At 38.8% G+C, this 24,793-nt stretch overlaps 2 protein-coding genes across 5 annotated transcripts; both read right to left on the bottom strand.

The window, feature by feature from the left end:
- Positions 1 to 3,265: 3,265 nt before the first annotated feature.
- On the bottom strand, positions 3,266 to 10,284 carry sult2st3 (sulfotransferase family 2, cytosolic sulfotransferase 3). 4 transcript variants are annotated; one of them, XM_086037882.1, is made up of 7 exons: positions 6,608 to 6,755; positions 5,636 to 5,782; positions 5,394 to 5,602; positions 5,178 to 5,304; positions 4,484 to 4,578; positions 4,207 to 4,387; positions 3,266 to 4,006 (listed from the first exon to the last, which is right to left on the bottom strand). In XM_086037882.1, exons 3-7 carry the CDS (start codon positions 5,589 to 5,591, stop codon positions 3,846 to 3,848), a joined length of 762 nt encoding a protein of 253 aa, XP_085894008.1. In that variant the 5' UTR covers positions 5,592 to 5,602; positions 5,636 to 5,782; positions 6,608 to 6,755; the 3' UTR covers positions 3,266 to 3,845. The 4 variants fall into 4 exon arrangements, with proteins under 4 accessions (XP_085894008.1, XP_085894007.1, XP_085894009.1 ...); XM_086037881.1 differs by lacking the exons at positions 5,636 to 5,782; positions 6,608 to 6,755 and adding an exon at positions 10,116 to 10,284; XM_086037883.1 differs by lacking the exons at positions 5,636 to 5,782; positions 6,608 to 6,755 and adding an exon at positions 7,679 to 7,789.
- Positions 10,285 to 12,517: 2,233 nt separating this feature from the next.
- Positions 12,518 to 24,107, bottom strand: tmem147 (transmembrane protein 147). Its single transcript, XM_086038956.1, has 8 exons — positions 23,952 to 24,107; positions 23,491 to 23,593; positions 20,280 to 20,349; positions 19,625 to 19,690; positions 17,454 to 17,590; positions 16,726 to 16,810; positions 16,409 to 16,530; positions 12,518 to 13,413 (listed from the first exon to the last, which is right to left on the bottom strand). The coding sequence occupies exons 2-8, from the start codon at positions 23,565 to 23,567 to the stop codon at positions 13,293 to 13,295; spliced, it is 678 nt and encodes a 225-aa protein (XP_085895082.1). The 5' UTR covers positions 23,568 to 23,593; positions 23,952 to 24,107; the 3' UTR covers positions 12,518 to 13,292.
- Between the last annotated feature and the right edge of the window lie 686 nt (positions 24,108 to 24,793).

Genomic DNA, 24,793 nt, shown 5'->3' with positions numbered 1-24,793 from the left:
GTTGTGTGCGGGCAGCGTGGGATCGGTTCCCGTTCAGTGACGGTGTCTGTGTGTGTGTGCCCTGCGACTGGCTGGCAACCAGTTCGGGGTGTAGTCTGCCTTTCGCCCATTGTCAGCTGGGATAGGCTCCATCACCTCCCCGCGACCCTGAAAAAGGATAAGCGGTTTGGAAGATGACACATGACACATACAGGGCTAGTATCGTCGCTACTCGCTACTATGCTACTATACGATACTTTTCAATAATTAAGCTAGATGCATTATGGAATTGCTACATCTCAATTGATTTTCACAATTTTAAGTGTTTTTTGTGATGTTTCATTTTTTATTATTAAATAGTTAAAAGCGGGCGGCACGGTGCACGACTGGTTAGCACGTCCGCCTCACAGTTCAGAGGTCGTGGGTTCGATCCCGGCCCCGGCCTCCCTGTGTGGAGTTTGCATGTTCTCCCCGTGCCTGCGTGGGTTTTCTCCGGGTTCTCCGGTTTCCTCCCACATTCCAAAAACATGCATGGTAAGTTGATTGGACTCTCTAAATTGCCCCTAGGTGTGATTGTGAGTGCGGATGTTTGTCTCTGTGTGCCCTGCGATTGGCTGGCAACCAATTCAGGGTGTCCCCCGCCCACTGCCCGAAGACAGCTGGGATAGGCTCCAGCACGCCCCGCGACCCTTGTGAGGATAAGCGGTATCGATAATGGATGGATGGATAGTTAAAAGCCAGGATATAATTATTACAAAGTTTATTGGTAAATAGCAAATACATTTTTTTCCACAAACATTGTCATGTCTGGATTTTTTCTTACATAAAGTGCACAACGTGATCAAAACTAATTATTTTTTTCCAGGTACTGTTCATAAACTACTATGCAAAAATTTAAAGAGAAAGTCAGCCCCTTTTTTTTTATTTTAACAGTAATTGCTTCGATTCGCCTCCACTAGCCTAAACACTGCATTCTGATTAATATTGCCAGAGCTGGGCTGATTAATATTGCCACAGCTTATTCACGAAAATGATCATCCTCTGACCCGTCCTCCTTGTCCTTTTAAAGTGCTTCCGACCTTACATTCCGCTGCCACAAAAAAAAAAAAGCGTCCGTGCATGACATTATTTCAAGCTCTTTATCTGGCTAATTTCCGATGCACATCCATTTACTGGCTGGGAGAATCATGAGTGGATAGAATTGTTATAACTGTTTAACTGCAACCACCGTCAGATGTGATGATGATGATGATGATGATGATGATGTGATGATGACGACGGCGCACATAACCCGATACTATTGGGTTTTGTTGCACGTTTTCACATTTTATTGCGTTATTTTGCAATAAAAATAATTATTGCAAAAGAGTAAAAAAAAAATATTGCAGAGGGCAGACTATTCCTGCAAGAACAATACTGCAGAGAGGGAACACACATGAAAAAGAGCACTCCGGTGTTGTGCAAACTTAGCAAGTCTTACTTTTTAAAAGAACCGAAAACAACACGTAATCCGGGACTTGACCCATTTAGGGATGATTAGAGGGACGGACGAAAACCTACTTCCGTCCTTGCTTAGTTCATCCTTTTAAAAGAGTTCTCGTCCTCCGTTCGACTGTCCACAAAATGGGCGTCCGTCTGGTCCGTCCCGTCACAGGAATGGAATGCCCAACTCTGAATATTGAGTCAAAATCCTGTCAAAACTGTCAAAATCCATCTCAGGGGGCGGCCATTTTGTCACTTCGTCATTTTGTCAATCATGGCTCACTTGTTTTCTGAAGCTGAGCCATGATTGGTTGTTACCTGAGCCCTGAGCGACTGTGATGTCATTTTCAGTTGAGAGCAAGTGACAAAATGGCCAGCCCCTAAGAAGGACAAAAAACGGGTGGATTTTACTTTAACTCACATTCCGCAAACACAATCAGAATGCCGAGACTTCACGTTTAATAAAAATGCTCCCTTCATTGCACTTATCTTCTGGATAATTTTAGTTAAATTAAAATAAAATATCTTCAAGATCATCACTCCACAACGAATATAAAATAAAGAAAACGATTAATTTTCAAGTAGTGTGTGTGTGTTCAGGGAGTGTAATACAAAACTAAAATTACATTCAACTGTTCAACTGTTTTCAATCAATGACTGTATAAATAACTTGTTTCAAAGTTTCTACGCGCTCTAACATATTTACATTCTTCTCTCTCTTCCTTCTTCTTAGTCAATATTCAAACCCACTTCGCATTTTTGCTCTCTTTACAGCTATATTTTACCTTGAAGACAAGTGAGTTGATATGCTGCTGTTGTGACTTTCGTGTGGTTGTGACGGGCTACATCTGGGAAGTAAACGATAAGGAAACAATACAGTACAGCAGTACTATACTGTATTACATACAGTATTAACACTTGCATGTACGTGCTTGTGTGTATAATCACTCGAGGTCTTGACGACAGTATAAATCTTGTTCATCTGCTGCCATCTATCGTTTATCTGTATAAGACCATTTTCACCATTAAAAATAAACTTTTTCCTTTAGTGGCGCAATTTATCTTAGCAAAATGAATACATAAATTACAGCAAGGAAGACCATTCAGCGAATAAGACATTTTTTAAAGTGCCTTATGCTGATATGACAAGTTCATTAGTTATTTGTCTGTGTTATGGTCTGTGTTTTGAGTTTAGTTTCATGCTTTTCCTTGTGTTCCTTTGTCTCTCGTTAAGTTATTGAGTCCACCTGTCCTTGTCATCCCAGTGCCTTGTGTTCACCAACCAGCTTCCTCCTACCCTCTGTCTTGTCCAGGTGTTCCTCGTTGTATCGTTAATTTAATTGTCTGTATTTAGTTGCCAGCTTTCTTTCAGCCCTTGTTGGTTTGTCTGTTCTTTCCTGTCTTGTCTAAGCCCTCTCTTGTCACTGTTCAAAGTCAAAGTCAGTCCAGTCTAGTCCTAATGTTTGTTTAGTTGTTTTGTTCCTTGTTGTTTATTTAGGTCGTCAACATTTTTGTTAGTTTAGTATTATCCCAGCACCTTGTTTGCCTTTGTTTTAGATTACATACTTTATTGCACACAGATTTTTGCCTCCTGCGTTTGTGTCCTCCTCCACGATAATCTAACAGTCCGAGCTTGCTTGTTTATCTATTCATTATAGGTTGATTTATTCTGTCACTTTGGCAGATATAATTGTAGAGCTGAATAAAAAGCAAAACAATATTATAATTTCTAAACCATTATAGAGATGTAAAACACACGAGGTCTCGTTTATGATTACATAAAACATCGACCAGCAATAAGTCCTTCAGCAAAGCAATCTCAAGAAAAATAGCAATTTATTTTATTCTCCCAAATACTCTAAAGGGGAAACATAAAATGAAATTATTCTTCCAAATACTCTAAAGCGGAAACATAAAATGAAATTATGACAAATATTTGATCATCCCATTTGCAACTATACACACAGTAGGTAAATAAGACAAACATGCAGCTACGGAAAATAAATTATGTACTACAATATCATGCCAGGTAAGATGCAACACACTTGTGAGATTCAAAACATACACTGTGATTAAAAAAAAAAAAATGATGCATATTAGTATGGCAATATGAACTGTATATGTGATGTGTGTTAAGTAATGCGTCCCTGGCCCCACTTATTTTAGTATAGGTTGGGCATTGGATCCAATTGGACCGTGCAGGTGTACCTAATAAAGAGGCCAGTCAGTGTATATTGATAATGAAGCCTGCCAGGGCCTATGTGTCATGTGAAGCACCAACCCTGTCAAGTCCCAGCATTATACTCAAGGTCAGGTCAATGCTAATTAGATTAAGTTTTGTGCATAATATTTGAGGATTACATAACTTAATTTAGCATCTGCAGCTATGACATTTCAACTTGTGCATCCACATTTGCTACATCTACTGCGCCATCCAGGCTCCAGGGCAGCGTGAAGCTCTCCCCTTTCAACTCCTTTTCAATGACAGAGGAAAAGTGGGCCAGTTGCTGTGAGCTAAAATGCCTCTTCCAGTCTCCAACAACACCTAAAACACAGAGAAAACAGTAAGTCTTTATTAAGAAATCCAGTATGACAATGCAGAGATAAATACACAAGCATATGATGATTTACTTGTTCACAGTTCAGCATATAGTTGAAATTTTAGATTCATGTAAAAAGGTAGCTTACTGTCCTCACAAAATAAATGAGCAACTGTAATCAGAGGAAAGAGAACAGCTGCCTCACCTTTCCGAAGGAACTGAGACTTGTCAGAGTCCATGTATATCTTGGGGACCAAACTGAAGTTGGACATGATGTTGGCCTGCATGGACTTGAAAGAACAATGACTGGCGATTTTCTCGATGACTTCGTCACTCAGTTTTTTTCCCAGGAAGTCCGATATAAGACGTACAGCTGCAGGAAGGTCCTGCAAGGTATGAAAGTTTCTCAATGAATCCGACAATTGTATGTATAGCACACTCCAAAACCCAAAAGGCTTTTTCTTTTCTTTTTTTTTTTTTACCTGAATCATTTGCTCATATGTGATATACATGATTCTGTCTCCCAGCTCTGTGTGCCTCCAGCTCTTGACGTGGTTGGTCCATTTGCCAAACATCACTGTAGACAGACATCACAGAATCATTTTGTGTCAAAATACCGGTACAATGAAATATAATTTAAATTCAATGTGCGTGTGCATATGTTGAATATAATAATCAATGGGAATACACCTACACAATCTAAAGTATGACAAGAATCTGTCATTATAAAGATAATAATGTTGAGGGTTGTTCATCAGTCATCTTATTTATTAATAAGTTTATTATTGTGGTTGTAGTTTGCAGGGGTGTAGAAGTGTGCTGCATAATAACAAAATGTGCTACTAATCAGTGGACCTTATTTGACTAAATGAAAGCAAAACTAATGGATGTACATGTTGTCTTACTATATGTCCGAACATTACGCCTCAATTACAAGAAATCAGATTTCATCCATTGCATGGGGGCTTAGTACTGGCATCATTGTGTGAAAAGTAATTCAATTAATGAAATCAAAATCTGACTCATTTAAATGCTCTAAAAAGAAGTTCATATTTTGGACATGTGAATCAGAAAATGTTTAAATGCCGTGTTGTCATCTATTGGATTACAGTTTAAAATTATTTCTAACCTGACAGTTAAACACCAGTTGACCTTCAGTAAATAAAATCAAATAACCTCTGCCTTCCAGGAATTTATCAATAAACTCATCCCAGGTTCCGGGGTCTTCAAGGAAAGTGGCCATCTGATGGAAGTAATAGGAAGACACAACGACATCCTTCGGGTTTCTCATTACATAGATCACCTGACGAAGGGTTTAAAATGAGTCAAATTCCAGATGACTTTGAAGTTGCTAAAATGAAATACAGCACTATATTTTCAACTAGAACTAACCTTGGCTTTCGAGGACAAGAAGGACTGTGGCATGAGTTGGTAAGGAAAATGTGTGACCAGTGCTCGTGGAGAAGCCAGCTGATCGACAACTACTTTTAATCTTTTCTCCTCCAGCCAGGGAACTCTATCCCAGTTGGGAATGGTTTGGATCGGTGTCAAGTCCCCACCATTAAGCACCAGCGGGAGGAGCTCTTGCATCCAGATTGTACCTGCAGAGGAGAGCATTTTCTATTACAACGTACATTACTGCGTATGTGTGTGTAGCACCAGCGGGAGGAGCTCTTGCATCCAGATTGTACCTGCAGAGGAGAGCATTTTCTATTACAACGTACATTACTGCGTATGTGTGTGTAGCACCAGCGGGAGGAGCTCTTGCATCCAGATTGTACCTGCAGAGGAGAGCATTTTCTATTACAACGTACATTACTGCGTATGTGTGTGTGTGTGTGTGTGTGTGTGTGTGTGTGTGTGTGTATATATATATACATATATATATATATATACTGTATGGCAAAAATTGTATAATCTTGTGTAAGAAATAACCACTTAATTTCCATCTATGCGGTTTGCTCAATCAGAACCAGACATTTAAAAGAATTAATGCAAAGTTTACACTCTCATACGCACACCTTTTACCGGTAATTCACTCACGCCCCCACACACGCCTCTAGCAATCGGCTCCCATTGAGGTTCAGCTCATGATTTTACATGTTGACATAACTAGTGAACATTTCTGATTGTTGTTCAGCACTTTCACCTGCATGTTAAACATATTAAATATATTGCTGCAATTATTTTGAATCAAGCAGTCAAGTTTCATATACTGTACATCCAAGATTGTCTTACCTGTCCAAATTTCCAATTACATTCTTAACACTGCATAGAGATTTTGATTGCACAGCTTAATGCCTTAATGTTTTCTGTCCCCTTTTGTGACACTTCATTTAGTGCTTATCAGCTACCTGGCATAGACTGCACCATCATTCAGTACAGAAATAAAAACACCAAAGTTCAAGGGAGCATCTCATTCAACAAAAATATCAATCAAGTATCACACTTGACCACAAAGCATACATCTTTGGTTATTAAAGAACTCAGTGATGGCTGATAAACATTTGCATGAACTCCATATTAGCACAGATGCGCTAATATTAAACTCGTGACACGTCCAAGGCAACATTGGGGCAAGGGTATTCTGAATCAACAACACTGACCTGACTTTGGGTACGTGACGGCAATGGCGTCATCGTCTTTAAACATGAATTCCTGTGCAAAAAATGTCAAGCATTCTTGAGAGTGGGTTTCCTTTGGCAACATAAGTCCATGGTGCATGAAATGCAATTCTTCTATAGACATTGTGTTTTTCCTTTCAACTATCGAAGGAAGAGTCAGGCGGGTCCGTTGAGACGTTCACGTACACGGAAATGTGTAAACATACTTTACAAAGTTGGGGTGCTTCAATCAAGATAATTTAGATAGCGCGCAAGCCTTCATATTTACAGTAGCTTTTAGGAAGCTCAAAAAGTTAATATCACCACCTATGGTATAAAAGAGGACAACAAAACGACCCCCGATTTAAAAGTTTGCACATGTCCGAGGGCACGGGAAGCAAGCACAACACATCCCAACTTCCGCCAATCTAATGGAATGTCTCTTGGGGAAGAAAAAAACGAGAACGCCAAACTGAGTAAATTACATTGTTTGTGGTGCTTCGAGCGTGTCTACATAAGACAACACGCTCACCATTGAAATTCAAAACATGTTCTCCCATGACGCCGAAGACTTAGGGATAATGGTTACAGAGGGGGCTTTGTCCCGAAAAATGCAGGACAGAAGTGAACCGAGTAAGTTCTCAACTCTTTACAGAAATACAGTGATCCCTTGCTACTTCGCGCTTCAACTTTCGCGCCCTCAGTGCATTGCGGATTTTTCAGAAGCATTCATAAATTAAAAATGAAACAACACAGCCATATCGGGAGCTATATTGCAGAAAAACGCATTGTTTCAAAGATGTGAGTTGATTCGGAGGCTTTGTACATACCCGCAGGCACTCCTAAAAGGCGATGACTGGTTCCCAGCGCGAGATCGACCAACAAGAGCACAAGTGGATTTACTTTTTCTAATAAAGTTTTGTAAAACATGAGATAGTACAGTACAACAGCTGTGTTTATAATTCGTGAGCGCAAAGCAGTGCGCTCCCGGCCGGCCGGACGACTTAAGACATCGCCAAATAAAGTGTGAAAGTGTTTGTTACTTTTGTCTTAGGTTGTCTTAAAACAGCTTACCTTAACTACAATCCCACGTTGCATTTTATCCAAAGGACTTTATTGATGTTGTTGTGCAAAAATAAAGTTAATGCATGATCCCCCCGGCGGCCATGCTTCTTCTTTGTTTTTTAAATGAAGTAGGAGGAGAAGAAGAAGAAAAAGCAGGCGAAGAAGATCGAGGAAAGAAGAAGGAGCGGGCGCTTTTACTTTCACTTTTCACAACGGCGACAAGTGTTTTAAAGTGCAGGATTGGATAAATTACACTATGGCATTCTAGTTAATGTAAGTCAATTTTATGATAAAAATTACAACTTTAACGTAGTTTTTAGCGAGCGTTCCGTCCTGCTCGTCAGCTGCCGCGGTCGGTCGAAGCTAAATTCTGATCACAGCCTGCAAGCTTGGTATTTATATTCTTCATTTTGCATTTTTATAGTTAAATTGATTGTTTAAGAAGTATTTAGAAGTGTGGGAACCATGTTGGGGTTCACAACAGCGTAACAGAGGCACAAATGCCCCAAAATAAAACTACAATAAATATCATATAAAATAATAATCATAATCATAAGTCCGACTCTACTTTGCGGCTTTCACGTATCACAGCGGGTTCTGTCCCCCCATTAACCGCGATGAATGAGGGATCACTGTAATTAATTCCTTACACGGTACTTACGTCGGTTTTCTAAACGGTTACCTTTAACGCAGAAGCCACGGCCCAGAAGAAAAATGTCAGCAAAACAAAAAATAAATAAATAAATAAAAGTAAACATTCAAGATGCTCATTTATAATGCACACAGTATTTAAAAAAATACTGAGCAACTATATATATATATATATATATATATATATATATATATATATATATATATATATATATTAGGGCTGTCAAAGTTAAAGCATTTACTATGGAGATTAATTTAAATTTTATAATGCACAAAAAAAATTTACTCAGTTAACTCAGTTTTAGTTCCTTCCTGTAGCAGCTGACCTCTGCTCACTGTGCAGCCAAACTTAGAGAGTCACTAGGGCTGTTCGATTTTGCCCAATAAGAAAATCCCGATTATTTTCTCTCAAACGCGATTTTACGATTACGATTACGATTTCTTTGTAAAATAAAAAATAATGAAAAATGAAAATCTGACTCATTTAAAAATGCTCTAAAAAGAAGTTCAGATTTTGGACATGTAAATCAGAAAATGTTTAAATGCCGTGTTGTCATCTATCGGATTACAGTTTAAAATTATTTCTAACCTGACAGTTAAACACCAGTTGACCTTCAGTCAAACAAGCAAAGGAAAACAAATTACAGCACACTCTGATAGAAATGACTCAGTTTTGGGGGGCTGTTAAATTAATTCACTCTCCCTATTTTAAGGGAACCAACGGGGTACAGAGTGAGGGCATGCAACTAGGGCGAGTGGCTACTTCAGCCCAGCGTCTTAAGAGAAAAACAAGTCACCGTAAAAAAATAAATAAATAAAATAACCTCTGCCATCCAGGAATTTATCAATAACCTCATCCCAGGTTCCAGGGTCTTCAAGGAAAGTGGCCATCTGATGGAAGTAATAGGAAGACACAACGACATCCTTCGGGTTTCTCATTACATAGATCACCTGATGAAGGATTTAAAATGAGTCAAATTCCAGATGACTTTGAAGTTGCAAAGGTGAAATACAGCACTATATTTTCAACTAGAACTAACCTTGGCTTTCGAGGAGTAGAAGGACTGTGGCATGAGTTGGTAAGGAAAATGTGTGACCAGTGCTCGTGGAGAAGCCAGCTGATCGACAACTACTTTTAATCTATATATAATAATAATATATTATTATTATATGATAAGAAAATCCCGATTATTTTCTCTCAAACGCGATTTTACGATTACGATTTCTTTGTAAAGTAAAAAATAATGAAAAATGAACTATTTTGAATGTCACACAAGGGTCGTGGGCGTGCTGGAGCCTATCCCAGCTGTCTTGGGGCAGTAGGCGGGGGACACCCCGAACCGGTTGCCAGCCAATCGCAGGGCACACAGAGACAAACATCCGCGCTCACAATCACACCTAGGGGCAATTTAGAGTGTCCAATCAACTTACCATGCATGTTTTTGGAATGTGGGAGGAATCCGGAGTACCCGGAGAAAACCCACGCAGGCACGGGGAGAACATGCAAACTCCACACAGAGAGACCGGAGCCGGGATCGAACCCACGACCTCTGAGGCAGACGTGCTGAGGCAGTCGACCACCTTGCCTCCCTACATATATGTGTGTGTGTGTGTGTGTGTGTGTGTGTGTGTGTATGTATATATATATATATATATATACATAGTCTTCCCCATGTTGCATCTTGTGAGATAAAGTCTCAGATTCACAAATAATTCGTCCATGTTCTTCAGAGTGGAACTCAAAAGAAAAAAACTAGAGAAATAGATGTGAAAATAAACAGTACTGGTTAAGTACCTGATTTGGGATATGTCACAGCAAACACATCGGTGTCCTCCACAGAGAAATTTTCAGCAAATTCCAAGCTCTCCTCAGAGTGAGCTCCGGGTGGCAGGGCCAGGCCGCGATACTTGATGTAGCTGGACCAGGACATGCTGACTGGAGATCCGCAAGAGGACTGCTAGGTCACGTCACGCCTCTTTCCTTAAGGTAGTCTGTTTAGTAGTTTGTGTGATTATAAGTGAGTTCCTCCTACTTCCGCTGACAGGAATGAGCCACGTTGCCCCCTTACACTGTCCACTTGGATTGACTGCAAACTATTGATTTTGCAGGGATACAAGGATCAGTAAAATGTAAAATGCTAAACTAGAATTGACCTTTGGTTTAGATGAGATGAAGGAAGGGTTAAATAAGGAATAAAGAAAAATGAGAGACACGATCAGGGTTATGCCATCTGCCACACAATTAACGCCAAAAATTTGATAAATAGGGGGGGCTGAGAAAATAGTTTATAAATATATTTTAGAATATCAAATAAAATGCTGAAGGAGCTTAACTGGAGCAACACAGATTTCTGACGGGCCTTTTGCCCGCCCCCAACCCTGGTGTAGCGCCATCCCTTCTCTAATCAAGGGACCTCTTTCCCACTTGGCATGGTTTCGAATGGCCCTCAGGTCAGATGTAGCATTTTTATTACATCAAGTATAATTATTAGATAATTAAGGCCATATTTTTGTCAAATCTAATTGAATACCAAGATCTGCAGACACCCTGTAGTTACAGATACTGGCCCTCCAGGTCACACTTGTTCAATTCACATTGGAATGTGCAAGGCATTCATCAAGCCATTAGTGTTTCCCAGCATTGGTTATTCTTGCAACAAAAGCCACAGTGTGTCAACAGAGAAAGCAATGTGTATGTGCGTATTAGCGAACAGCTGTGAGCATTGAGGGCTGCTCAAAATGCAAGCTTTGTGGGCCGACTGAAGCACCCGCTAAGTGGAAAGGGGAGGTGTGATGGCACAAAATGACGTGCATCGTGAGCTCAACTTTCACAGGGGACAGATGTACTGTATGACTTGTGGTTTGATCACAGTAGCGTCACATTCTTCAAAAATGGTCCATGGGGAAGTAAAAAATTATTTGCAATCATATGTTCTCTGCGCCATCACTAGTCTAAACGTGGCATTCTGATTAACATTGCCTTTGTGGAATATGAGTTAAGCAGCAAAATGCATATTTTTAGCCAATCGTGGCTCAGCTTCAGAAAACAGATGAGCCGTGATTGGTCGTTACCTGAGCCCTGAGCAACTGTGATGTGATTTTCAGTCGACAGAAAGTGGCAAAATGGCCGCCCCGAGATGGACAAAAACCGGAGGATTTTACTGCTTAACTCATATTTCACAAACGCAATATTAAACAAAATGCCATGTTTTCGACTAGTGGGCCTGCACATAACCTATTCTTGTAAAGATGTTTTGGGGGTTTGACTTCAACTTTAATAAGCCCACAAAATGGCAGTCCTATCAATTTTCAGAGCAAACTACAAACACTCAATAATCTCTGATCTAACAGTGCTAAAATGTTCCCAAAAATCATGACAAATGTGAGTATCAATATATCAATATCTTAGGGGTAGAAGGGATGTTTTATAGTTGTGACCAAAACCCTCCACAGATCTTTTTTGTTATTGGCTAAGAGAAGCAAAGCAAATAATGCAGAGAACAACAACTGCCATTATGTTCCACTCCTCATTGTACATTCTATTGAGCAAAGACGATACTGCGCTTTCTCCGTCGCTCAGAGAAGTGTAACAATATACTTGTGGGAATTGCGGATGGTTTCTCCAGGATTTGGCACACAAGAGGTTAAATACCTGGATATGATACTTTTAATTTATTGAGGTCACTCATTGAACACAAGAGTGGTTTTTTTTATACAGTTTGCTGAGTAGCAAGACATGACATTATATTCCAAAGGGAATTAGGATATGGTATAGCACATACACGGAAAAAAACTCCTGTAAGATGGATCTCATGAGATCATAGAGATGTACCTAATGTTGTGGCCGGACTACAGGTTTGAAATATCTGTTGACTATGATGAAGAGTTTGCAATCATAATTATTGAACAAGTTTAACATTTTCGATTGTGGACCCCTACAGTTTTCCAGGCAGCTCAGAAAAAAAAAAAAAAAAAACTCACTCACCATCCCAGCCCACAGGATAATCTCTCAGGATACTCTAATCTTTTAGAGATTTAGTAATTGGGCCTTGTCCGACTTTCCTCAGAAGGGTAAAATAATGCTCATATTCAGCAGAATTATCGGTATGCATGTACCCTACCTGGATAAACGTAGGTAGACAACCAAGAAAAAACGAAATCCACGAAACCCTGTGCAGTCCAATCAATCAAACAATGAAAACTCAAGTTCAGATTTATTCACATCTCAGGAATGTCATTTTAGAAAATCGTCCAGCAACAAGACTTATGGTGTAAGAGACCATCTAGCAAGGGGGAGATTTTATTCAATCCAGACTTCAACAAGAACAGTAGACGGCCAGCATAATTTCTTTTGAAAGAATGTGTCCCAGGTATTTGCTCAACATATAGTGACACTTCAGACACTACGGCTAACAGGTTTGAATCTGTCCTGTGGTACGGTTAGGTACGTTGTCAGGTTTATGGCTCTGTTAGTCTTAGAACATTCTAGGTGGATTCATAACATACATACAGGCCACATTTTGTATTGAACTGTGACGAAAAATCATAACTTGGTTGCTCATTGATTATTCTCAGTTCTTAGATCATGACATGTGTCCAAAATGTATTGCGTATATAAATAAAATTACATTTCTGGTGTTCACTTAAAAAGAAAAGAAAAAACATGATCAAAAGGTATTGTTAATTCATTAACAAGGATGAACATAAATGTTCCTTGCCATATTTGCAATGGCTAATTTGTGATCAAAATACACCTTTTCACTAAATCTCAAGTGTTTCAGTCGATACAATAGAGAATGTCTTTTGATATCACTTGCATCCACCACAAAAGAATAAGCTCCATTTCAGATCCACCAAATCAACAATTGGGCAGGAAATGAAGGAGTGGGGGTGATGGTTAGCCTGGATGAACTGTCTCGATTACCAATTGGTGGCTTGGGTGTAAGACCAGTCAATACAAATAGTTTTGGACTTAGTTGCTGTGCACCAGGGTGACAAAGAGAAAAAGCGAGCAGAGAGAGATGGCCCCAGTCAGCACAGCTTTCACCAACAACACGGTCCAGCTGCCCAAGAGGAAGGCATGGATGAACAACCTGCACGTGCAGAGGTGCAAAAACAAGTTAGCACACACAGTGTTCAAAGTAGATTTGACACAATAATGGATATTCAATTCCACTTTTTTCAGACCAGTGCAGAAAGCAGTACGAGTACTCAACTCTTGAGTAGTCACGATACTGATACCTAGTCCTGATACCACTACTACTTTTGATACATAACATTTACATTGCATTTAAATTTAGGATTCCCCACACTTCAGTGCAACTACTTGAGGCTAACTGCGGCACAAAGTGAAGTTTCATCACCAGTTTGTGATGTTCACTAATGCACAGACTAAAACTAATGACAACTTTATTGCATGCTTGTGACCCTAGTGAGGATAAGTGTTTCAGAAAATGAACTGCACTGTGTCTTTACGGTCATAATAGTAATTAATACTTGTTGGAGTACAAACGGCCACTGCTCATTAAAGTGCAGTGATACTTATAAATGATTTTATTTTGGTCATTAAAAATGTTTTCATATGTGTTAAGACTTTTGAATTAATGGACAGATTTATGAAGCTTTTGGCCGATAAATTGATGTATCATATTGAGGTAAATGTGAAACAATGATTTCTTAGAGTTTCTCACACTTCATTTGTTCTTTTTTTCGGCTCTGTGAATGTCCGTGGTGTTGTGTACGCATGCGCGGTGCAAAGTAGGGCTGTCCCAAACGATTATTTTTCTACCGATTAATCATTAATTATCGACTATTTTTACGATTAGTCGATTAGTCTAACAATTAATTTTTCGACTAATCTAGCGATTATTTTTGACTTGACGATTATTAATTCCAAAAAACACTTCTGAAAGCTTAAATTCTTTGTTTATTAAAGTAAAAAAAAAAACCTTTTGAAATGAAATGAACTAATCAGGTTAATTAATCAACAAAATAATTAATTAACTGATAATTAAAAAAATCATAATCTCTTTTTTTAATCTCACTTAAAAATTGCTGAAAAAAGCCACAAAGCTCCCAATTGTCTGTATGCATGTATCCGTATTCATTTATGGTGTATATCTTTTTTTCAAATGCCCAGTCATTTTCCGTCTTGAGGAACTGTTTGGGGCATTTCACTCCCTGGTTTCTGTTTTCACAACAATCATTGCAGAATGAGTGGAAGTTCCACTCACCATCAATTAAGTGTCCAGTCACCCCCAAATAACCGTGGTTGCAAGTTGAGGTCCAGTGAACTGCGGTTTTAGCAAATTTGTCCGAATCGTTCTGCGCACATCTCACTGGGAAGAGGCTACAGTAGAGAATACATGTCCCAGGTGGCTGGAAACACCTTGGGATCCACAAGGAAGAGCTGGACCAAGTGGCAAGGGAGAGGAAAGTCTGGGCTTCCCCGCTTCAGCTGCCCTGCCCCTGTGACCTGACCTCGAATAAGTTAAATTCTGTTTTTGATGTTGATGTTTGCTTGACGGCTTCGAAGGGTGCTTACAAATAAAATGAATATGAATGAATAAAATTATTGTTATTATTATTGTTAACAATGACAATAATAATAATAATATGTCACGTTAGGGCAAGTCTGCACAAAATACACTGCATTCTCCATTCGCTCCTTTTCACTATTAATGAATGGATATTAATGGCAATATTCGGTTTTGAAAGGCCGCCTAAAGGCGCAAAAAATGAATATGCTCATATTCGGGTTTCAAAAACCCAAATACGACCCCTGAGTTTCCCCGTTTCTAACCCGAATATCTGATCAAAAACGCGATGGGGTTACTTCATTTGAACGGAACATTGGTTTGCGTTCTGCGCATGCTCTATCCTCAAGGAACCTTGGTCTTTTGAGTACTCGTATGCACGCAAAACCCACAGGAAATACATAAGCAGACATACAGAAGCAGGGATGCACAAACATGGCGAAACTCAGACGCAGGCCACGCAGCACAGAACCACACTTTTGGGGGAGGGAGGAAACTAGTGACATGACAATAATGCGCTTGTATACGGGAGTAACTACATCCGCTCACGCATGTCAACGGGTTATCCCGAACGTTTCAGAAACTGGAATTTTGACCTTAACCCGAATATTGACGCCGTGTAAACGTAGTCAATTTATCCTTTTAATCTGTTTCAACCAAATTAGATGATGTTTATACAAAATTATGTGAAGTCAGCGACGTCTCAGCAATATGAGATTCAAGCCCAGGATACCAGATGTGCTGAAAATCCTTTTTCTTTTTTACTTTGATACAACAAGCATGTATGTATGTCTGTTTATCTATGCAATTTCTGGTTACAATTTTTGATACAAAACGTGAAGTATACTGTATGGATTAGGCCTTTCTTTACAATGGGTATTTTACCCATTATATTTTAGTGGTAACTAAAACATAAATGACGTCTTTGAAATGATCTACAATTTAAAAATTAACAGTACAAACATATTTTTTCCCCCAGAATATGTTCTTTGCAGAGCCAGTAGTTGAAATACGGCATTCTGATTAATATTGTGTGTGTGGAATATAAATTAAGCAGCAAAATGCACCCACTTTTAGCCATTTTAGGCAGCAGCCATTTGGTCACTTCTGTTGACTGAAGACGACAGCGATAACGACCAATCACGGCTCACCTGCTTTCTGAAGCTGAACCATGATTGGTCATTACCTGAGCCCTGAGCAACTTCGATGTCATCTTCAGACGACAGAAGTGACACAATGGCCGGGGGCCCCCTGAGCTAGCTAAAAACGGATGGATTTCTCCTATTCCACAAACGCAATATTAATCAGAATGCCGTGTTTACACTAGTGGGCCTGCATAGAACATATTCTGGAAAAAAATATGGGTTGACTTCCCCTTGATATATTTAAAAATATATATCACTCTCTTAAAATTGTATGAAATTTGAACAAAATTTCATTGTGGGTGCAAACTTGAAAACTGTATCATCTGGATGTGACGCAGGTTGCTCATTTCCACAATGTTACTGTATTTCATATCTTATCTCTGTGCTCTTGTTGAGTGTGCACTTACTCCATTAAGAAGGACTTGTAGACACAGAGTGCCAGCAGCACAGTAACAGGGAGCCTGAAGGTCTTGGGAAGGTCATAACGTGTAAACATCCACACTACTGCTGCCATGGCAATATAATGGACCTGTACACAGACAGAAAGAAGAGAAATAAAAACAATTTGACAATGTGCTCATCTGACCACAGAGGGTAACTATCTTTTCACCCGTTGCTGCGATATCAAAATGACATCAGAAGAATGTGTGGCCAGTGCTTCTGTGAGCAAAAATAATATGGTAAAAGGAGACCCCCAGTGGATGAGAACATGAATGACACTCACCAAACTAATATTGGAGTCAAAGCTCATCTGGATATATTTCCAGTCAAACTCAATCCCTCTGGCCCCGACCCAGAGTGGAAGACATCTGCAAAACCACAAGGACAGACTTTGATACGAACACTTACAACACATAAAACTGAGCTATTTCTTTTAACCGTATTTTCCAGACTATAAGCCACACTTTTATACAAGCCGCATCCACTTTATTTTAAAAAATAAATAAATAAATAAAACATATACAGCCCACACCTTTATATAAGCTGCACCTACCTATGTTGAAAAATTAGATATTTACTTCATTTACAGAACGATTATGAAGTGTAAATGTACATGTATGTACCTGAACAGATTCTTTCCTAACAGTGCCTTTTTAACTCGGCAGCAACTTTGCTGATTAAAACAGAACAAAGCCAAGAGAAAATAACCAGTGCTTATCATTTCACTGCCCACTGCCACTCCAGTTTGTCAGTTAATGGCCATATTGCTCTACTTACACCACCTAATTCATAACCTAGTCACATCCTGTGAATGGCAATTGTATTGTATTGTGTTGTAATTCTGGTTAGAGCGCCCCTAGGAGTGGAAGAAAAATCCACAGAATAGCCACACCTTTATATCAGCCCCATAGTTCAAAACCTAGGAAAAAGTAGCGGCTTTTATAGTCCAGAAAATACGGTAAATGGCACAAAATTAAGTTACGGGAATTTCAACAAAGGGACTATGCTTACCTAGACATTACAAGTTCTGCGGTTGCCCAGCCCATAGCGGCCACCATGATTTTGTACTCTCCTTTGCCGGCATTACGTGACATGACAAGATGGAGGCCCAACAGATCTGCAAGGTCCACTGTTGCTTTCATAAATTCCTGATACAAACAAACAGTCATATCCAAAACCTTCTGCATGTGGTTTGTTTGGCTAGCGGATTTCCACACCATCACTGGCAACTGGCGGCTGGTTTATCCCAGTGGACTCCCCACATTTACGGTTAGGCGACAAAAACCTGGTCACCGTATTATATTCTATTGTGCAAATTAGATGTAACTACATCTGCATGTCCCCATACACCTCAAAATTAGGTGAGAGGTCGATATAAAAAGCTAGATATATTTTAACACTTTTTGGGTGGTCCCAAAGTTTTCCCACTTTGGGATTGAGTTATCCCACCGTGGCTGCGATAAATATGGAAATACTGCATGCAAATTATCAAATTGAAAGAGAGGCAACAGCTGTACATCATATCATCAAAAAATAAAAACAGAAAACACATGTTTAACCAGCCAGACCGCATTTTTCTAAGACAAGCGCTACCCGCGTGACGTGATCACACGAAAATGGCGTCACGGGTAATGATGCTTATGGCGGAACCGGATCTATTGTCACGTTAGCCATCTTATCAAGCATTAAATTCAACTGTTAAACAGTCAATGAAGCCCTGCAAGACAGTTAATCAACCAATGCCTTTGTCTTTGTTGCTTCATTGTTTGCTTCATACAGTCACAGCTGCAGACAAAGTGAGTATGGCCGCTTACACGCTGGAGAGGCGGACACGAAAATACACCGGTTATCTTAGCGCTATCTAGCAGTTTGTACAACAAGCAGATGGATTTAAAATGAATTGAAAAGATTAAGTGCTTCAGAAAATGGATGGACGGTTGGAAGAACACCCTGGGTTCTGCCCTTCGACAGTGAGTGTACGGCGGGGAATCCTGGTGTTTAAAGTAAGTATTATCTTCAACAAGAGGTTGATGCTGCCTTGCCATTGGCACGTATGTATATTTGATATGTTTTCAAAAACGTGAATTGGAGGCTAGGCAAAGTGCTTTGGACAACATATTGTATAGATAAAGCACTATAAAAGGGCATTTCATTTACCACCGTGATAAAATTGGGGTGTTACTTATTTTGGACTATCCAATGACGTGTTTTTCAGCCAAAGTACAGTTAGTAATGCATTTGAATGCATTCTGGATTTGGTGGTTAAATGGTTAAAGTGGTAATCAACCCAAACATTTTTTTTTCAAGATTATGTTCCCAGCAGGCCCTCTAGTTGAAACACGGCATTCTGATTAATATTTAGTTTGTGGAATATGAGTTAAGAAGCAAAATCCACCCCTTTTTAGCCATCTCAGGGGGCGGGCATTTTGTCACTTCTGTCGACTGAAAATGACATCACAACCGCTCGGGTCTCAGGTAACAACCGATCACGGCTCAGCTTCAGAAAACAGGTCAACCGCGATTGGTCATTATCTGAGCCCTGAGCAGTTGTGATGTCATTTTCAGTCGAGAGAAGTGACAAAATGGCTGGCTCAGAGATGGCTAAAAATGGGGGGATTAAAATTGATTCCACAAATGCAGTATTTATCAGAATGCCTTGTTTCAACTAGTGGGCTTGCATAGAACATATTCTTGACAAAAATATGTTTGGGTTGACTTCCACTTTAACGAACAGCGATTGTGCATTAGAGGTAAGACTCCAGCTCCTAAGCACTTTACACAACAACGATCTGACGTATTATTCAGTAGCAGCTGGTGGGTTTAAAGGAAGGCACAGTCAACGACTTGAGATCACATCCGTTTCCAACATGGCGCCTTCCATTAAAATTAACCACGGGGATTGCGGGCATGCTGTTTTGTCTAATATAAGACTAGACACAAAGATGGGAACACCAGATATTTCTCAAACTTTACAACATTGCTCCCTTTCACCATCAACTGGGCCAGCGGAGGTATGAGTTCGTAACTTGAGGTTTCACTATATTCAGTCTCGGCAGAAGTCACTGTACTAAATTAACTTTATGAAGGCATAATTGTTACTATTACTTTTGTTTTCAAGCTCATCTTTTGTGCAAATGTACCTGATGTTAGGCTAGTGAGAACATTGTCACTTTGACACTTACCCCTACAAAGTCATAAACTCCAGCTCCTCCTTCCCAGGTGGGGAAAAACGTTGCAAGGAACAACATCTGGCAAATACAATAATAGCAAAAAAACACTTATATTTTTGGTGGTATCTAGCTCAGTGGTTCTCAACTTATTAGGGGTCCCTCCTGCATATTTTTGATTGAACTTAAATGAATAAAGTCCAAATACGAGCTTTTGCTTATAACTTCCTGAACAAATGTACAGGTTTTACAATAAATGCATTATTAAGAAATGAATGGTGTAAGCCCAGGGAAACGCTATAATTTGAAAAGAATGCAGATCATGTCAAGTATGCATCAACAGTCTCATGCAGTAACTTTTTAAGAATTCAAAAGGGAGCAAGATCTCTTCTTAAAATACAATGACTTAAACTTGTTAAACAGAAGGAATTAGAGGGGGGGTACGTCCTGTTAACCTCTGTAGTTTAGGTAGACCACGGCCTCAGTCACATCTGAGTAAAAAAAAATGATTTGAAGTATTTCTATAAATGTCAAAAGAGCTTCTTTTTTTTTTTAAAAGAATGACATCATGGACCCCTGGTTGAGCAACACTGATTTATCTGACATGAAACTTTAAAATGTTTTTCTCATTTAGCTTTGAGGTGAATGCCAAATTATAGAGATCACTCACTTTGCAGAGCTGGACAAAAAGGTAGGTAGCTCCAGCCTGGACACACCTCCAGAAAGCGTTGTACTCGGAACTAAAATCACACAATATACAAAATGAAGCCCATAATTGCTTGTCAACATCAAGTACCACCATTTCCACAACTCTAAGAGGATTTGGCAGTCCCTCACAAAGCTCTGTGATTACTAAGCCGATTAGCAGACCCTTTTGTTTCTACTACAAGGAAATGCAACTTGAAAGCAGCACGTACAATAACTACCAAACAATTTGGAAATAGCTACTTATGTTTCAAAGTGGGCTAGTTGTATCATATAGGTATGTGAAGAAACACTTGATGACCTGGTCAAACCATCAATTTCCAGGCACAAGAACCATTATTTAAAAGTAAGATGACTTATCCTAGTGCTGGGTGATAATTCAATATGAATATGTATCAGGATAGACACATGGTCGATATTAATAGAAAATGCCTTCGATAAAATGTTCGATAGAAAAAAAACATTAGGAACAAACCCGACCCTGGCACTGTGCGTGCTGCAGGCATGGACGTAGACCCCGACCCCGGCACTTTTTTTCTCCTCTACAACGGACCTCTGGTCATGACTATGCATCTGTACTTAAGCTTGACAGTGCATTGTATTATTGAATGACAGTTTTAAACTAATCATTGATTTATGTTTACGTAAAACCACGGAGAAAGGTGAAAGGCTAGTCACTAGCTGGTTGGCAAAATGACTTGCTGACAGACTGTTTGGTTTACAGACTTGACTGACTACCTTCTCTCATGTTGATGATTTCGTTTCAGATGGTATATGCACTTTCTTCTTTCATTATTGGTTTAATTAAGAACAGATCTGAAATCTATTGTGTAAGTCAAATGCTGTTAATCCCAATGGATTGTTCTGTGTGTATTAAGTTAAATTGACTGGCATTTTGAGTTCAAAGAAAGAAAATTTAAGTTTAAATAAAAGACATTCAAAATACTCCATTTTTTATTTTACAAACAAATCGTAATTGTAAGATCGGGTTTGAGAGAAAACAATCTTGATTTTCTTGTTTGGCAAAATCGAACTGCCCTACATGGACGTATAGCACAGCCGACTCCAAGCGCGAAAAGAAGCAGCTAAACCGACGAAGAACATATGCGCACGTGTGCGTGTGACATGACTTTGTTCAAATAAATAACCAATCGACTCAGTACAACTCCTGCAATAAGATGATATTGTGCATTCATACTAATCCGATTAAACACCTCCGGATGGATATGTGGTTTAGCAGTAAAGGAGTTGTCTTAGATGTCCTATAAGTGCCAGTGGTAGTCATATTTCCGACACTCGGAATTGCACTCGTCACAATCAGGCAAACATGAATGGATTCTGGCAATAAGAAGCACGCTAAAAAGATAAAGTGGCCGTAAGAGTACTGGTCAACAGTAATACATGCACTGTAAGAAAGTATTAGTTAACTACACTTACATTGTATGAACATTGAATGATGAATCAACAATCCTGCTTTGGGGTAGTGTCTTCCGCAAGTTAGCATCTACGGTGCACTGCAAGATGAGCAACTATGCACATTACACTGCATTGCAATGTATGCAAAAACACATAACTGTTCTTATTTTTAAATAGGTTTAAAAAAATTCGTAATTTTCAAAATTGACTGGTATGAAATTCTTACACAGTGAGAATTTTTTTTCAGCCATATAGACCGACCCTAATAAGCACATTATTTTTAAAAAGGGGTTTCTTTTCAACACAAGGTATGTAGTTTTTATATTGACCAGTTTATTTGACTTTTTCATAGTTGAGTTGACCTCTTATTAAAGGTTAAATACCATATTGGCCTGAATATAAGACTGTGTTTTTTGCATTGAAATAAGACTGAAAAAGTGGGGGTAGTCTTATATTCGGGGTCTAGACATTATACCCATTCACGACGCTTGATGGCGCCAGATATCATTGAAGCGAATGCTGAACTTGACTCCGCAGGCCAAAGCAACCCGTCACGTGAGGATGACGCGTTTTGGGAGGAGCCAGAGGATGGGATTAAAGACAGCGACACTGAGCACAGCGAGGCAGATAATTGTTTGTGAGGAGTAATGTTCTGTCATGATAGATCTCAGCTACTCTCAAGTTAAACCAGTTTGCATTATTTTATTGCATTGTTTTTCCTTATTCAGATTTGTTTCAAGACTACAGTTAGTTAGACTTCACTTTGATGGTTTTTGCAGTTATTGCAATTTTGTTTGATCATAATAGATTGGTTTATTTACATTTCAAAAACCAGAAGCCATTAATTTACGAATGGGATTTCTCTTTAGTTTACATATTTAAATGTTGAGATATTAAGATTTGAATGAGGCTAAATAACATGCATTTTCTCTCAAATATATTGTTATAATCATTTGTTTCAGATGTACTGTAATTATTTTCTGTATAAAAATTAATTTGGTGTTCAAAAAAACTTTTTTCAAACTTGAGTCTTGAAAAAGAGGGGGTCGTCTTATAATCAGGGCCAATACGGTAATATATGTTAAAATAAAATTACTTAAATTCAGTCTTTTTTCTCCGGTGTTTATGATTTATTGTAAAAAAATAAAATAAAAACATCAATAATTATCAATATCGACCAAGATGAAATGTGGTGATATACTTTTCAGTCATATCGCCCAGCCCTATCTTACCCTTTGATTTTGGAATGTGAATTGTGTAAACTTGCAGGGCATTCTAGTGACCATGAAAGAAGTTGACTGGGATCTTTCAGTGATTTACATAAGTCACCCACTGTTATAAAGAATAATTGAACATATTGAAATGGCTCCAGACACCAGGTTATCAAATTACATCACAATGCTTACTAGTACACATCTTCAGATGTGGAAATTTAAAGTTTACTGAAAAATACTATTCAATGAAATTAATAATAAAGCTGGGGAATGTCATAAAAGGCTCACTGAGTACCATTTTTAGGTGCCAATACAATAAATATTTTGTAATTTCTTCATTATTCAGGATACTGTAATGTATCCCAATAATTTGTCATATTAAAATAGTTTTCGAGCTCTTTCACATCGAACAAATTTATATGAAATTGTAGCAACTTGATTTTTTTTTTCTTCACATACTTATATACAACTTGTTACTTTCAGTGGGAACGTGTTTTGTGAATGTATTAAGTATAGTTGCAGATTTAAAAGATATACAGTACTTACAGCCCGCTACACTTGTATGTTATAAAGTAAGGGAAATAGGCCAAAGCAAAGCAATTTCCAAAATGAAACAGGGTCATGACGGCTACTCAGATGATCCGGTGGCCTGTAGAAATACAGTATTTTGAAAAGAAAAGGAAAAAAAATATTAGTCCACACTACAAATGTGCAATTCACACCACCGGACTGATATTGAATAATACAATTCAACAACATGATCTTGAAAACTACAATTTAACATTTCTCAATCACGCGTTAAGTGAATTCATCTGAATTAGGATGGCTAAACAAAGCTACCAATGGAATTAGGCACCTTGATCACACTGTATCACTAGATACGCATGTCAGTCAATGAAACACTGCGCACGATACGTATACACATATGTTAATCTCAATGTCCTCACACACAAGGATGAAAAGTATGGTTGTAACACAAAATGTAATATTAGTAAAACGTTACTTACAACAAGAATTGGGAAGAAGCAGAACGTCGCGCTGCCAAACGACAACCGGAAGTTACTGTAGTTCTACGTTAAAATCCCTCCGACTGAGTTTCCGTTGGTGCTCAATGAAAGCGATAAATAACCACCAGGGGGAGCCTTATCAAACTAAACCGCAGTCTTTGACCTCCCAAAAAGTGTTGAAAGTTTTATTGAATTCTTGTATCGAACCATCACACATAATTTGAATTATTTGGGGACATACAAAGGAATTGTCCCAAAGAAAATGATACGGTGCCAAAATGTGTGTCGCCTAACCCTGCTCCACAAGAAAATCTAGATAATCGCGACTCCTAGTTCATTGCTACTGCGTTTCCGTCGTCGTCTCGCTCACGAGTGTAAGTATATTTTCCGCTTCGCTTTATGTTTGATTAGGGTAGTTTTTGTTATTTTTCAATATACGTACTCGGTTGTAGCATCCTTGCCTTTTGCATTTGTTTTGTTTCGTTTACCCTGCCTGTTTCATGCCTGCGTCCTTTGTTGTACTTTGTTGTTTATATATCTTTTGTTAATTCAAAACTTTGTTCATGTCTACATTTTTGGGATCCTTATTTTTTGCAGGTTCACTTTCGCTGAACCTGACAGCAGGGTTCAACACTAATTTTTGCACTGGTGCTCCCAACTTGTTCAGCTGGTCGCACAAGCACAGTATTTGGTCACACCCTTTTTTAGTGCGGTACAGCATGACCATATAATGGAGGACCAAAGCGGCCAAAAAAAAATAAAAATAATGATTCAAAATAAAAACAAATGTATAAAATATAAATAAATTGATATTCAACTGTAATTATATGTTCATTTTTTTA

This window comes from Filicampus tigris, chromosome 8 (assembly GCF_054856515.1).
Source record: "Filicampus tigris isolate MCC_2025a chromosome 8, RoL_Ftig_1.0, whole genome shotgun sequence".
NCBI classification, from domain to species: domain Eukaryota; kingdom Metazoa; phylum Chordata; class Actinopteri; order Syngnathiformes; family Syngnathidae; genus Filicampus; species Filicampus tigris.
Note: the sequence above shows the minus strand (reverse complement) of the source record. Positions and strands in the feature narration are given on the sequence as shown.